Here is a 14,649-nt window from a genome sequence, read left to right as displayed (position 1 = left end):
TTTTTCAGGCTGTTCATCTAAATTAGTGACCAAACAGCTCATTTTAATCTGGTTTTAATTCACTGGCACTTTATAACTAGAATTTACTAAGTAATATTTGTTTATTCACTTATTTTTTTTCATGGTATGCATCAGTGGCTCACAGTATCATCACATTTATATCAATCCAGAAAAAGAAATAAAAAGAAAAAAATGCATACCTCCAATACCCTTTACCCCTCCCTCTCATTGACCACTAGTATTTCAATCTACCCAATTCTTTACCCTTCCCCTCCTCTATTATTTATTTATTTTTTATCTTTATTTTTTACTCATCTGTCCATGTCCTGGATAAAAGGTTTGCACAATCTGCACAGTCACATTGTAAAGGCTATATAGTTAAATAATCATCTTCAAGAATCCATTCTACTGGAACACAGCTCAACAGTTTCAGGTACTTCCCTCCAGCCACTTCAATACACCATAAACTGAAAAGGGATATCCATATAATGCATAAGAACCTCAAGGATAGCCTCTCAATTCTGTTTGGAATCTGTCAGCCACTGAAACTTTATTTTGTCTCATTTCTTTCTTCCCCCTTTTGGTCAAGAAGGGTTTCTCAATCCCATGATGGTGGATCTGGGCTCATCCCGGGAGTCCTGTCCCTCATTTTTTAAAGTCTGTTTGATTCCAGTCTTTTTCTTTCTCCTACTTCCCTCAGCCATTTTGGATCTTAGATGATCAAAGCTGAATCAGTTATATCTTTTAGCTCCATGGTACACTGCCATCATCAGTACATGCAAGGTCCTTCTCATTTTGTTTTTATGTTCATCCTTCATGCCTAAGCCCACCCTGTATCCTTCCCCCACAGGTGTCTACTCTAATGTGTCTTTATATGTCCTTATGTATATATACATTTTTGGAAGTAAGAGATATGTTTTCTGGGTGTTTTTAATTTATGAGAAGTTGGTATGCACTGAATATTAAAATTACATTTAAAAAATTTGTCCATGTTACTTTATATATGATTATTCAGTGCTTCTAAGTTTTAGCTGTATTTTGGTTACCTTTTCCCCAAAGGATGGACACCTAAATTACCATCAGTTCTACTACACTATCACAAAATGTGCTGCAATGAATAATTCTTACATTCACTTTATGGATAGATAGCATGATCGTATTGTCCAAATTGGGATGCTTTTTTTTTTTTTCCAAATTGGGTTGCTTTTTAAATTGAAGGAGGACTGTTAATTGCACTGGGACAATAAGTATATACCAATACTCCCAGACAAAATGTGCTCACCCTATTTATGGGAGATTTCTTTGGAATTCTATTTATAATCAGCAGATGTGTGTTGGTGTAGCTGTTCTAGTTGTTTCCAGTTGGCATCTGTTCTGATTGGTTGGTGCCTATACTAGACCAATTTGTGTGCTTTAACTGTCACCCGTGCTAGAAATTACTCAGGAAGGGGATTTCAGAATCACAGGTCAGAACTTACCTGATTTCAATAAACTTTGAGTTCCAGTCAAGTCTTGACCCATTTATAGATGGATGGAGTTTTTAATCCTTCTGTCTTCCCATCTTCTAGGAGTTCTCACATTGTACTATATATTTTTTCATCCTTTCTCCATCAAACTATCTACTTTTGGGCTGTAGCAGCCACTAGTTTATTTACTACTCCTAATGCCCTACCACAATATAGCAACTGTTATGTAGTTTATAAATAATTTTTTCAGCTTTTTTGTTATTGTACCCTAACAGTTACTGTTTGACGTAGGGAGGACGGAATCTGTAATCCTTATTTTACAGAAAAAGAAGCTGAGGATCAGAGATAAACTGACTTGTTTCAGTTCACATATCTGGTAAGTTATGAGTTGAACTTGGGACCAAGTCTCTGACTTTCGATTTGTTTCTGCAAAATCTACAAAGGATAGGGAAAAGGATAAATTGCTGTTTATGGTTGAAGAACAGACTGTTCAGTTTAGCTTTATATCTTCATCAGAACACAATAGTACAAGACACATAGTAAATGATCAATAATTTTTGTTGAAAAATGAGTTGTACTGGTTTGAAATTATTTTAGTAGTTTTAATCCTGATCCTGTTTTGTGGGGCCAGACCCATTGCTTATAGTGGAAAACTTTAGTTGAATTGTTTCCATGGAGATGTGACATGCCCAGTTGTGGGTGTAACCTTTTGGCTAGATGGAGATGATGTGACTCCACCCATTCAAGGTGTGTTTTGATTAGTTTACGAGAGTCCTATAAAAAGGGAAACATTTTGGAGAAAACTCAGATGCAGATGCTTGGAGAACAGTTACTTCAGAGTTAACAGAAACACAGATGTTTGGAGATAATTGGAGTACCAACAGAGAGAGCAGATTTCTAGATACCAGCGGAGCCCAGTAGATGTCACCATGTGTCTTCCCATGAGATGCTAAGCAAGCTAGAACCCAGAGTTGTGTTCCAGAGGAGCTAAGGGAAGGCCCATGGAGGAAAGCTAGTGCATCAGAAACTGGAAGCAATGGAACCAGGAACAAGGACAGGTGGTGCCAGCCATGTGCCTTCCCGTGTGACATCAGCATTTCATGAGTGAAAGTAAACGCTTGTTGGTGCCTTAGTTTGGACATTTTCATGGCCTTAGAACTGTAAACTTGTAATAAATCCCCTTTATAAAATCCATTCTATTTCTGGTATATTACATTCCTGCAGCTTCAAACCAAAACGTGAGTGAACAAACTGGGGATTATATAGGTGTCTATAAGGTCAAGATTTGAGTTGGTAATGCCACTACCCAGTGGTTTGTTGTCTCATATTTCTTGCAGCAATGCTTTGAATTATAGATAAAATCAGTTCTGTAAATTTTCTGGCTAAGGAAAACTGAGTTCTCATTTCATGTGGATTAATTTATTTACAACTGAAATAGCAACAAATTTATAAACTTGTCTATATAATGTGACTTATATGTGGTGAACTATTACTGTTACAGTAAATCTGCACAAGATACCACTCTTTTTTTTTTTTTTTTTTGCATGGGCAAGCATCAGAAATCAAACCCGGGTCTCCGGCATGGCAGACAAGAACTCTGCCTGCTGAGCCACCATGGCCTGCCTGATGCTACTATCTTTTCAGAAACAAAAACGAACAAACAAAAAAAACTGTAGATTTAAATAACCTGAAGCAAAGTCCCTCCTCTTGCTTATAGCTGTATCACATTCAACTACTTAAAAGCAGGTATGTTTGTTGAGAAATTCCAGCCAAATCTTTCCTAACCAAAGTTTGAAAGATTTTTCTCTAATACTTTGTTCCAGCATTAGGAGAGGCTAGTTGGTGTCAGCCCCCTTGGGTAATCCTGTGACAGATAGTAAGTCTGTGAGAAAGCCTTCCACAAGTTGGCTCCAGGTACCTTTCCACCTCATCTCAAATTATTAATCTACCACTCCTTTTGTAGTACCTGCCAATTTGTGATACAAATTAAAGGTGCTCAAAGAGAAACAATTTAGTAACATAAATCAAAGTTCCTATTTTTCATACCTTATCTTTCAAGGAAGTTGAAATAGTCATTTTCAGAAGTAGCTCTTCCCACATGTCTTAAATCCTTCTTTTCTTTCTCTAACTATAAAGGCTCCATGCACAAAGTGTGCTGTTTAAATTAGGTGTTTCCTGCTGCTTCCCTCTTTGGTCCAGTGTTTCTTAAATCACAGATTGATTTGCTAGTGCCTATGTTAATACTGTGAGCTTCTGGTATAAGCTTTCATCCCACCTTTTTTTTTTTTTAGGAAGCCCACACTTGTCTCTTTAACTAGGTATCTGTTTTGAGACCAGCAGTAGGCCTGTGATGATGGCTGTTCTTTCCAGTAGCACCACCTGATTTTTGTTTTTAAATCGTTTCCAAATTATCTCCTTTCTCTTGCCCTATGACCCTGTATTCTTTCCGGAACTGACACAAGGAAAACCTTAGGCAAGTACCTTTTTTCCTTTTTTTTTTTTTTTTTTTTTTGATGCATACGTAAAATCACTTTACAACAATGGTTTCTGTGAAGTGAAATACTTCCCACAGCTTGGTGGTTGGTCATAAAAATAACACTTTGGTAGTCAGTTTTCTACAATGAGTATTACTTGGCAATCACTGTACTCAAGCATGTAGTTGTTTGCACTTGCAGTAAAGGAAAGAACAGTGGATTTGATGATTTAGCCCTGCCATGAAGCAGAAACTATTTTTCTAGTCTCCTTATCTCAATCTCTCTACAGTGTTGGGAGGTTTTCTGCCAAAATCTACATCACTGTCTCCCTTGCCCCAACACAAAAAGAAAAGAAAAATCACATCATAAAAACAGAAAGAAGCTCCCAAGTTCACTTCATCCAAAACAACATGTACAAACTCTGCAGAAACTTAGGAGAAGAAAATTATGCAGGGGGATGTATGTTTAAGAATCTTTCTCCTACTAAATTAGTAACAGCTCATTTTGGTAATTGGTTAAAAACAGCTTTTGCTAATGGACAGCTATCCTTGTTACATTAATTATCAAGTGTGTCAGGAATTGGGTCCTATGAATGCCACCAAAAGATCAAAATCAAATAGATTAAAAAAATCAAATATGAGCAAAAGCACTTACAGTGTATGAGAATCACCATTAATCTTTCACTGAGTATTATATAGATCTTTCCTTATATAGTCAAAAAATTATATTAAACACTGTGTTTGTATTTTTAGTCCTATCTGATCTGGGTGGGCAACTCTGGGTATGCTTAACCTCCATTGGTGGCGATACTATTCATAGAACTTGCCCCTAACCAGCTACATTACAGTCTGATTCACTAGGTTCCCCTCCACTTCAACCTCCTCTTCTCACTAGGCCTTAACTCTCTTTCTCCTCTTCTTTGATCCCATTCTTTCTTCTTCACTTCCATCTCTTTCACAACTCCTCCATGATTTTCTCAGGGCTGGGCTTCAACATCGTCGGTGGGACAGATCAGCAGTATGTCTCCAATGACAGTGGCATCTTCGTCAGCCGCATCAAAGAAAATGGGGCTGCAGCCTTGGATGGGCGGCTCCAGGAGGGTGATAAGATCCTCTCGGTGAGAACTGGCTTCGGCCTCCACTGTTCCTTGCTCTCTAGACCCTAGGTCCTACCTCTGACCCCTTCTTTGGGAAGATTCTTCCCTACCTTTTTGGATCTCGAAATATCTATACTGTAGCATTGAATGGGAGGAAGCTTGATCTGTCATTTTTCCAATCCTACAATTGGGCATGAAAGATAACTGTTATCCTCATTTGACAGAAAAGACAAACTAAGCCCAGAATGTGAAGTTATTTGTGCAAGTTCAGAAAACACAAAGCAGGAAGAAGTGAGGGACTGGTGTGTGGAAAGGTACTTAAAACTCAAAATTTTTGCCTTTCTTGCATTATACTTCATTACCTCCTTTTGTTGATTGAAATAGTAATATGTATTTTCTTTGGTGGGAATATCAGCTCTTATCATTAGTTTTGACTTACCTCCAAAAGAGACAAAGAAAGAAGGTAGGAATTATGTGCCCTTTTCACATTCAAAGCTCTTTTTTCCCCACTATTAAGATGGGTACCTGTCCATTCTGCTAATATCTCTAATAAAATATTTGTTACATGGTGACTACTAATTTTATTATTTTCTGAAAGTTCCTTAAGGGCAGGAAGCAGATTTTTTATAAACTTTTTATACCCTAACACAATGCTCAATATGTTTACACAAATGGATAAATTATGAAATTCAAGCAAACTTAGAAAAGTTGGCTGATAAATATGGGTCCACAGACCCCTGGTTTTAAAATAAATTAGAATAAGCCTAAAGTAAATAGAATACCAGCAAAATAAGAATTAAAAAAAAAACTATTATAATGCAAAATATAACTCTCACCCTACTTTTCATTTCTGTTCCCTAACATTGGCTACAGTGTCATTATGATGCTATCACATAGGAGTACCTTGGAAATAATCATTCTATAGATTATTTACTTTCAAGGCTAGGTGAAGATGCCCAGCTTAGGGCTACTGTGCAGAAAATTGGTATAAAGAATGGAGAAGTGTTGATAGGAATGAGATACTATGTGGAATATTCCTAGGAATAAGAGCTGGCTTCAAAGGACTAAACTGAAATAGAAGGAAATTTCAGTTAGGTTAGGGCTTCTAATGGCAAGAAACACCCCCACCCCCACCCCCACCACTTTTTTTCCAGATAGGCCACAAGGCATGGTTGAAAAAGAAGAAAACTACTCTTTACCTTCTCTTATGAATTGACTAGGGCAGGAGAACTAGATTGGAAAAAGTTGAAACAAATGAATGATGTACACTTAAAGAGAGATCTTGGATGACAGAATTCAGCATTAGTCTCAAAAACCTAATTTCAAACTTACCTGTATAATAAAATAGGTTTATCCTTTTAAAAATATATACTATGGTTTTATTTTAAATTTTCTCATTTCTCATTTGAATTACTTCTCATGCAGTTCAACTGATTAATGATTTAAAAATGTGTGAAGGTTCCTGGTCCTCTTATTTGGTAGCCCATTGGACATTTCTGCCATCCAGTCAACTTGGTAAGCAATACAGGAAAACAGATACAAAAGAAAGGAAATAGAGAATTCCATTTTTTTCTTCTTTTGGCATCTGAGTTTGTGAGAGATTCAGCTCAGCAATCCGGTTCTGAAAGTCTCTTCAAGAAGATTTTCTTGTGATTCCACTTAATCTCCACAGTAAGATAATAAAAATAAGTAGATTAGAGCAACCTAAATTAACTCAAGAATTTCTCTTAAGAATGTGTCCTAGCTGATCCAAACTTTAAATAAAATATTCATGGATGGCAATTCCTATTTCAATCCTTCCCACTGACTATTTTGCCTCAGATCAGCCCATTAAGGTTCTCTTAGACCCTGTTTGTTAATCTGTGACATGGAGACACATATAATCCACCCTTCATCTGAAAGGATATTGAGAAGTTTAGAAGAAGACTACTTCCTATAGCTTCCAGGAGAAAGACATTCTAAAAATATGAATTAACTTGGCAGTTTAAGAAAACTTTAAAATTGAGAATGAAGTGTTAAAATAGAGATATACAGCACATGGTGATAAACTATGCAATTTAATATTTTGGCACAGATCACTTGCTCTCTAGATTACTGAGACTTAGGTGTCATAGGTAAAGGAATTGAACAGAGTAGGGGTTAAGAGAGTCATATTATTTGAAAACTTTGGTTAAAGGTAGTTTATTAAAAAATAAGAATGGTTAGAAGTTTTTGAGCACCCTGTGTCAAGTAACATTGAGAACTTTAAACTTATTATCTTAGTTAATTTTCAAAGTAATGTTATGAGGGTAAAAGTTATTATCCCTATTTTGTAGTGAAGGAAACAGGTTTGGTGAAGTCAAACAACTTGCCTAAGGTGACACAAAATACCAAGTGGCAGAGGACCTTGGGCTATCTGAATTGGAAGCCTCTGCTCTTAACCGTTATACTATACTGTCTCCTGAAAGAGAACAGAAGAGCCAGGATTATTTATCCCAAATGGAATATTGCAAGTGAATTAGTAATAGTTTTTGAATAACTTTTTCTATAAAGAGTAGAACTAGAGAGGAAAAAATGGACAGTAACTTCAATGTGAAAGAATTTATTAGACATAAGCTGAGAGGGGGAATTCTTTTCAGCTTTTACATTCTCTGTGGGCCACTCCCTCAGAGAGAAAATAAAATTATTAGACCACTGAAATTTTTCAAAAAGGCTAGAGGAAGGCAGCAATGGATGAGACTAGCTTTGAAGATAAATTTCAGTGAATAGAATTAGATAGCTAAAAAAACTCAGCTCACCTGATTTTCTTTTTTTTTTTTTTTTTTGCGAGGACAGGCACTGGGAATCCAACCTGGGTCTCCAGCGTGGCAGGTGGGAATTCCGTCACTGAGCCACCATTTCACCGCCCTCACCTGATTTTTTTAAAACTTTTTTTATTGTAAAAAATAACATATTCAAAGCAAAGAAAGAAAAAAGTAATAATTTTTAAAGCACACTTCAACAAGTAGTTACAGAACAGATCCCAGAGTTTGTCATGGGCTACCATTCCACCATCTCAGATTTTTCTTTCTTGCTGCTCCAAAACACTGGAGGATAAAAGAAATATTAACATAGTGATTCAGCAGCCAAATTCATCTATTAAATCCCATTTTCTGTGATATACCTCCTCCTCCTCCTTTAATCTCTCAATCCATAGGGATCTTTGGGCAATGCCCATTCTGGCTTTTTCATGTTTAGAAGGGATGTCTACTCTAAAGGATAGGGGATATAATTAATTGATAATCCTGGAGAGGCTGGTCCCTCTGAGTTTCAGGATTTATCTGATCTAGGAATCCTCCAGGAATTTTATGTTCCAGGAAGGCAAATCTAGTGCATGAAACCTTTAGAGAATCTCAGTTGGAGTGTTAGGTGTTTTTAAGAGTCAACAGGAGTGAAGTTGATTGTGGTTTACCAAACCATGGCAATTTTTCTTGCAGAGTTGGGCTTAGAGAGAGAAACAGGCCAAATATGCAACTCACCTGATTTTAAAATTTTAATGCAAAGAAGTTTTTACTTTTTCAAAATACAAGAAATATTAGAAAGATATATATATATAAAGTATTAACTATTACAAATTATATCACTTATTACTAAGAATGATTTAGGCCAGTGTTCTGGTCAATTAAAGAAAAGACGTGAAAGAAGAGAGGGAAAAATGCCAGGGGAAGGAAAAACAGAATTAGGAGAAGACAGACGTGGTGGTGGTGGGGGGCAGTGGAAGAAAGAAAACAGAGAAAAAGATGGGAGAATACAGAAAGGAAAAAGCAACTATATCCTCCTCTCCATTCTAGACCTATAGTCTTTGACTCCAATTTTCCTCCCAGGAGTTTGCTCCAAACTTCTTTCTAGATCTTATTCTTTAAGAAATGTTATGAAGTGACCTCTGTTGCCTCACTCTCTCACCACATCCTATTCCCCCTCTATCCTTAAATGGACCTATTTGGCAATAACCATTAAATAGGTCTGTCTCTATTCTCTACCTCCATTCAGCCGTTTGATGTTCTTAAGTACTCATTCACTATTGGCTTTGGAGTCTCTGTAAACTATTGTATCTGATAGGCTACAAAGCACAATGCCAGGTGCTATGGAAAATTACCAAAAAAATGAAAGTTAGCATTTCTGACAAGTTTCCGAAAACAAATACTGCTGATCCAGGAGCCACACTTTGAAACCACGGGTCTGTATTACTAAGGGTGGTGAGAAAGAATAGATTCCACAGTTATTTAGAGGTAAAATCTACAACACTTGGTGATTAGTTATATGCTACTGGAATCCTTTACAGAGGAGGTAAATATTGAGCAGCAAATTCACCTTTGGAGTAGCAATGACATTGTCAGAGGAGAAGGAATCATAATCATTATTTGTTTTGGGGGACTGGTTTACCTTGGACATAGGAAAGACATTCCTTTTGTATTTCTAAAAGGTCACCTGTTTGGAGTTTTGTTTTAAATAGCAATTAAAACAACTGTCTTCCAATCCTTCCCATATTAGAATACCTTTAGACTTTATTAGAAGGGTTGAAAGGCATAATAGTCCTAATTGACCTAGTGCTATTTAGCATCTTTTTTGCCTGATGTCACCAATGTCTTCCCTATTAGCAGAAGAAGGCTCAGATGAGAGCCAAGATTACACATGGAGTCACTGGCGTGCAGAGCTGCATAGAGTCCAGGCTTTTCAGCTTTGGGTAATGCTGAGAATGTGTTAGGTTCTGTGCACTTATGGCTCTGCAGGTTGCACTCTCCAATCAAACCTCAGAAAATCATGTGACACTTGTTCCTAGAACCATCACGCTTGTTATGGTCAAGTGTTTTGCAAGGTACTATATCAGTTACTATAGCAGTTATAAGAATGAGTTGAGGTATAAGTTCTCTTCAAGTTACTTACGGTAGAATGTAAAGTGATGTATGGCAGAGTTCAGTAAGAGCTTTAAGAAAGTTGCATGGGTTACGTGATGTGGAGATTTAAAGAACTAAATCAGTTACATCAGGTGGAAGTATCTAGAATGACCTTGTCAACAAAGTGGCACTTAACTAAATTGATTTTTTAACTTTAAGACTACTTTGATATATACAAATGAATAAAAATACTAATATATAAACACCTTATACTTTTATATGACTCTAAAATTTTAAAAGTGTATCATTTATATTAGATACAGATCGAACTGAAACTGCAAAACTAATAAAAATCAATTTACAAGATTTATGTGGTAGATAGTGATATATTGCTGAAATAAAATCCTTGCCTCAATGTGAATTTGCATTGCTTAATGTTTTGGTTTTTTGTTTGTTTATTTGTTTAGTTTAATATTTTAATGTGAAGGTTTTGAGACTAGGCTGTTTGACTATGAATTCAGATTTTGCTACTTCCATAATGTGTACCTGTGGACAAGTGCATAGCCTCTCTATGCTTTATTTTTGTCATTTGTAAAATGAAAGTTCCTAATTTGGGGGGTACTTTGAAAACTAAATGAGTTAATGCATGTAAAATGATTGATAGCACAAGACTTGATAATAAGTTTCTGATAGTTCCTGGCTACTATTATGACTTATTACTATGGTTTATTTTGAGCTCAATATTCCTGCCATTTATTGCATGTCATGAAGTAACTCAATTTTCCCACTTGGATTAAAATTCCTATGAAATCTTGGTTCTGATATTGAGCTATAACATTGTTTGGCTTTTGTTGATATTCCTACATCATTTACTGATTTGCCTGCTTCTGTCTTTTTTCTTTTAAGATACCAAAATATCTTTCTGTTTATAATAAGAAATGTAGTTATCAGAAGCTAGATTACTTAAGTGAGCATTCTTATTGCAATTAGCATTCTGATATCCATTCTTTCCCCCAAGAATTAGTTGAAAAACAGAATTATTGAGAATTCAGTGTGAGGGTTCTAGAAATCCTGAAGTCCTTTCTTAATAGTAGATCTATAAAAGTCCATCAAATAGAAAACCATTCATTTCTATGCTACAGATAGCAGGATTGATTATATTTAAGGTCAATCTTGGTAGTAAATGTACTTTTTTTAAAGAGAAGGACATTCAGGTGGTGGGTATAACTTGAGCACAAGTATGAAGATAAGCTTTTATGTTTTATGTCCCAGAGTGAGTGAGTTAAGTTATGTAGATAGAAATTAGGATATATAAAAAGGAATTGTGAGGGATTAAACTGGGAAGATAGGTGGGAGTGATTTCCTAGAGCATGCTACATACCAGACTGCAAAATCAGACATTGAGTTCTCCCAGTCCTTTCTCCCCTTCTCCTTTGTTTTGTTTTGTTGGTTTGTTTGTTTTGGAGCAGTGAAGTGGTATTAATAGAACTATATTATAGGAAGTTGATCTGGAGACTGAAAGGCAAACTCACCAAGAACAAGGTGAGAATAAGTTCAAACAAGGGTTTTATTTCAGGAAGAAATAGAACCACCTGGGCAGTGTTCAGAGGGAACACCCGCACTGGAGTGGTGGGTGACAGGGTTTTTATGGTTTGGGTGCAGGGAGTTGGAGAGAAAAAAAATTTGGCAAGGGTGGGCTAATGGTAAATTTCTATTCTGGTATATGACATTGTTTCCAGGACAGGCTGACCATGTGTGTTCATGGAGGGTGGTCTTAGAACTATGGGTTTCAGTTCTACATTGCTACATTGTTTTCAGGATAGGCTGACCAGTTGTGATTGTGGGGGTGGACCTAGGACTATGGGTTTCCTGCTTAGTGACGTGGTTTGGGGAAGTTGAGGCGGAGTTTTCTGTCCTTTAGGCCTAACAGTCCAGTGTTTTTGGTGGTGGGGGATACAGACGATGGTCAGTTTTCTGAAGCTGCTTCCTGCGGAGGCAGGACATAGTTGTCTTGAGGAGGGGAAATCAGGGGCTAATGAGGGGGTTGTGGGATTAGAGTAAAAGCTGGGTTGCCATGGAGGCTGAAATGTTTTTGATGTTTTCGTGATGAGGCTGGTGAGGCGTTTTATAAAGCAAGGGGCAAAGGAACACTAGAAGCAGGAAAATTAGGGGCGTTATCAGAGGGAGAATCCATTGCTTCCAAGGAATAGAGAATAAAACGGAGGAGTGTTCTGCTAGAGTTTTGGCTTGTTTTCTGAGTGCTTCTGTTCCCTATCACACCAGGCCTGATAAGTTGGCAAAAGAACATTTCCTGCAAGAATGCTCAGGTTCCTCCCTGCGCCTTGGTGAGCAGGTCTAGTGCATGTTTGTTTTGGAGGATCACTGCTGCTTAGAAATCGACCTGGTTCTGCAGGTTGTCCAGTTGCTTTGCGGTTTCTTGTAAGCTTCTGGTTAATTGGGTGAAAAGTGGTGCCACCAGGATGACGCCCACAGTGCCAGTGCTGATACCTGCAGAGATGGTCCAGCTAAGGGGGACTAGGAGAGGGGCACCTTACTGGGTGCGGAGGCTTTGAGGGTAAATTAGCAGAATTGAGAAAGAGGTGTCTTTTGGTGCTATAGAGATGGAGGGTGTGAGGAGGTCTAGGGTACAGATGCCCATCCAGTTGGTGAGGAGTCATAGATAGGCTGAGAATCTGCAGAGAAAGAAGATTCCAGATTGGGAGTCTGAACACCCTTCCAGGTAAAAAGTGAGTAGGTATGTTAATGTAGAGGCATTCTGGTTGAACACTCCTTCATGTTCCCAGAAAATGATGAAGGTGGCAGTTACTGCTACAGTTAGCCATTGGAAATCAAGTTTGGGTTAAGTTGTAGGTTTCAATAACGAGGCAGAATTTATATGTGTTAAGATGCACATATCCGGTGGATCCTTTTAGTAAGAGCTCCAGAGTGAAGCATTAGTTTGTGGAGGTAATGTCTCCATTTTGTTTTAAATTTAGGATTTTTATGCTTATTTGTCCTGGCTCTTGGCATAAAAGGGAGCCCCAAGTGCAGGTTATTGTGCCATTATTGATGGATGGAAATCCTGTGTGGCATATTGGGTAGGTGCCTCCAAGGTGTTCTGACATGTGGTTGATAGTGAGAGTGGTGTTGCAGTGGGAAGGACTGAGGTCCCCTATTGGAGTGTTATGGGGAAAGAAGGGTGCATAATGCCTAAGGGAGCTTGGATAAGGAGGTATAGCTTTGGTGACTTCACTCCTGGATGGGAGGGACTTTGGGAGAAATGGAGGGTTGTGTGAGTTCGGTTGTATATTCTGAGAGGAGTATTTTGCTAGGGCGGTAAGGGGCCTTCAAGGGCCATAGCAGAAGCTGGTTCCTCAGATAATATATTTCAAGTGGAGAGTGCTTTGGGTGGTAACCCAGAGGGGGACAGGAGCAGGAAGCATGGCAGACATGAGGCCAGATATGTGAGGGCAAAGCAGGCAACCCATGGCATGGAAGGAGTTAAGTTTGGTTGAGAAGTTGCTAAGCTAAGGTGAGACTTGAGAGGATATATGAGGGTGGATATTGTGAGGATAGGGTAAGAGGAAGGATCAGTAGGAATAAGAGGAAGGTTAATGCCATAATTTAGGTAGAGGTAGAGGGGTAGAATAAGGACCAGATCTGTTGTCACTGAAGTCCTGGAAGGTTCCTTGAAGGAATTCGTCCAACAGGAATGTTAGGAGATGTTTTCAGGGCCCTGGAAAGTGAGGAAATAGAGAAATGATTTCAGTGAGGAAATGGAATAGTGAAGTTTGGACAAAATATCACAGCTTAGGAATAGGGAGGGACAGGTAAGGGTTATAAGGAATTGATGGGAGAATGATTGTGAGATCTTTTATTGAGCATATGTTTGGTTCAGTAATTAAAGGGGAAGTGAGGGTGCCGTCAGCCCCCGACAATAGAATTAATTGAGGAAGCAGATAAAGGTCCTGAATGTTCAAGGAGAACCAAAAATACGGCCCCTGTATCAATTAAAAAGGAGATCAGCTTACCTCCAACCTTGATAATGACCCTTGGTTTGGACTTATTGATGGAGATGTGGGGCCGTTTCGAACTAGGGACCCATCAGTTATCTGTCATCAATCCGAGGAGATCTGGAAAGGAAGATCCCAGCTCTGGGGGACATAGGGTATGCTCTGAAAACAGGGTTTTCAGGATGGCTCGACTTCCAATGACCCTTATAGCGACACACCAGGCATGATCCTGGTGGGAGCCTAGAATCTCTGTCAGGACAGTCCAATTTCCAGTAATTAATTCCAGGGTGGAGTTGTGGTTGGAACCACTCTGGGGCCTGCCAGGTGCCTGCTGGGATCTTGGGTAAGCATGGAATCCGTGAAAGCAGTAACAGCAGCCCAAATGCAGCCTTTTTCTTTTGGAGTAATAGAGGAGGTAATGATAATATGTGTCCTGATAGGTGAGATCATAGGAGTGTGTGAGGTGTTGGAATTCTTTAAAGTATGTGTCAGGATTTTCAGAGAACCACCCTAGTCGGTTTTCTGACTGAAATCAGAGTGTGGAAAAGGAACGTACACTTTTAACTGTTCCTTCCTGGATAGTTAAACGGAAGTAAAGTAACTGTTACATCCTGGAGGAGTAAGAGGGGAGCCGGCATGTATGTAGAGTTAAGAGGTGGGGGGTTAGGATTGGCTTCTGTGCTGGGGGTAGGGGGGTGACGGTGGCGAGGAATGGGGTTGTGAGCATGAACGGGTGTAAGGAGGGGA

General features: G+C 38.4%; 1 protein-coding gene across 1 annotated transcript in view; it reads left to right on the top strand.

Moving 5' to 3' along the window:
• Positions 1-14,649, top strand: part of SYNJ2BP (synaptojanin 2 binding protein) — a 69,285-nt gene that overhangs the window by 43,116 nt on the left and 11,520 nt on the right. Inside the window, exon 2 of the mRNA XM_077122870.1 lies at positions 4,921-5,057. Coding sequence (XP_076978985.1) covers positions 4,921-5,057 — 137 coding nt within the window. The remainder of the gene's footprint in view (positions 1-4,920; positions 5,058-14,649) is intronic.

The sequence above is a fragment of the Tamandua tetradactyla genome, chromosome 12 (genome assembly GCF_023851605.1).
Source record: "Tamandua tetradactyla isolate mTamTet1 chromosome 12, mTamTet1.pri, whole genome shotgun sequence".
Classification (NCBI taxonomy): Eukaryota; Metazoa; Chordata; class Mammalia; order Pilosa; family Myrmecophagidae; genus Tamandua; species Tamandua tetradactyla.
Note: the sequence above shows the minus strand (reverse complement) of the source record. Positions and strands in the feature narration are given on the sequence as shown.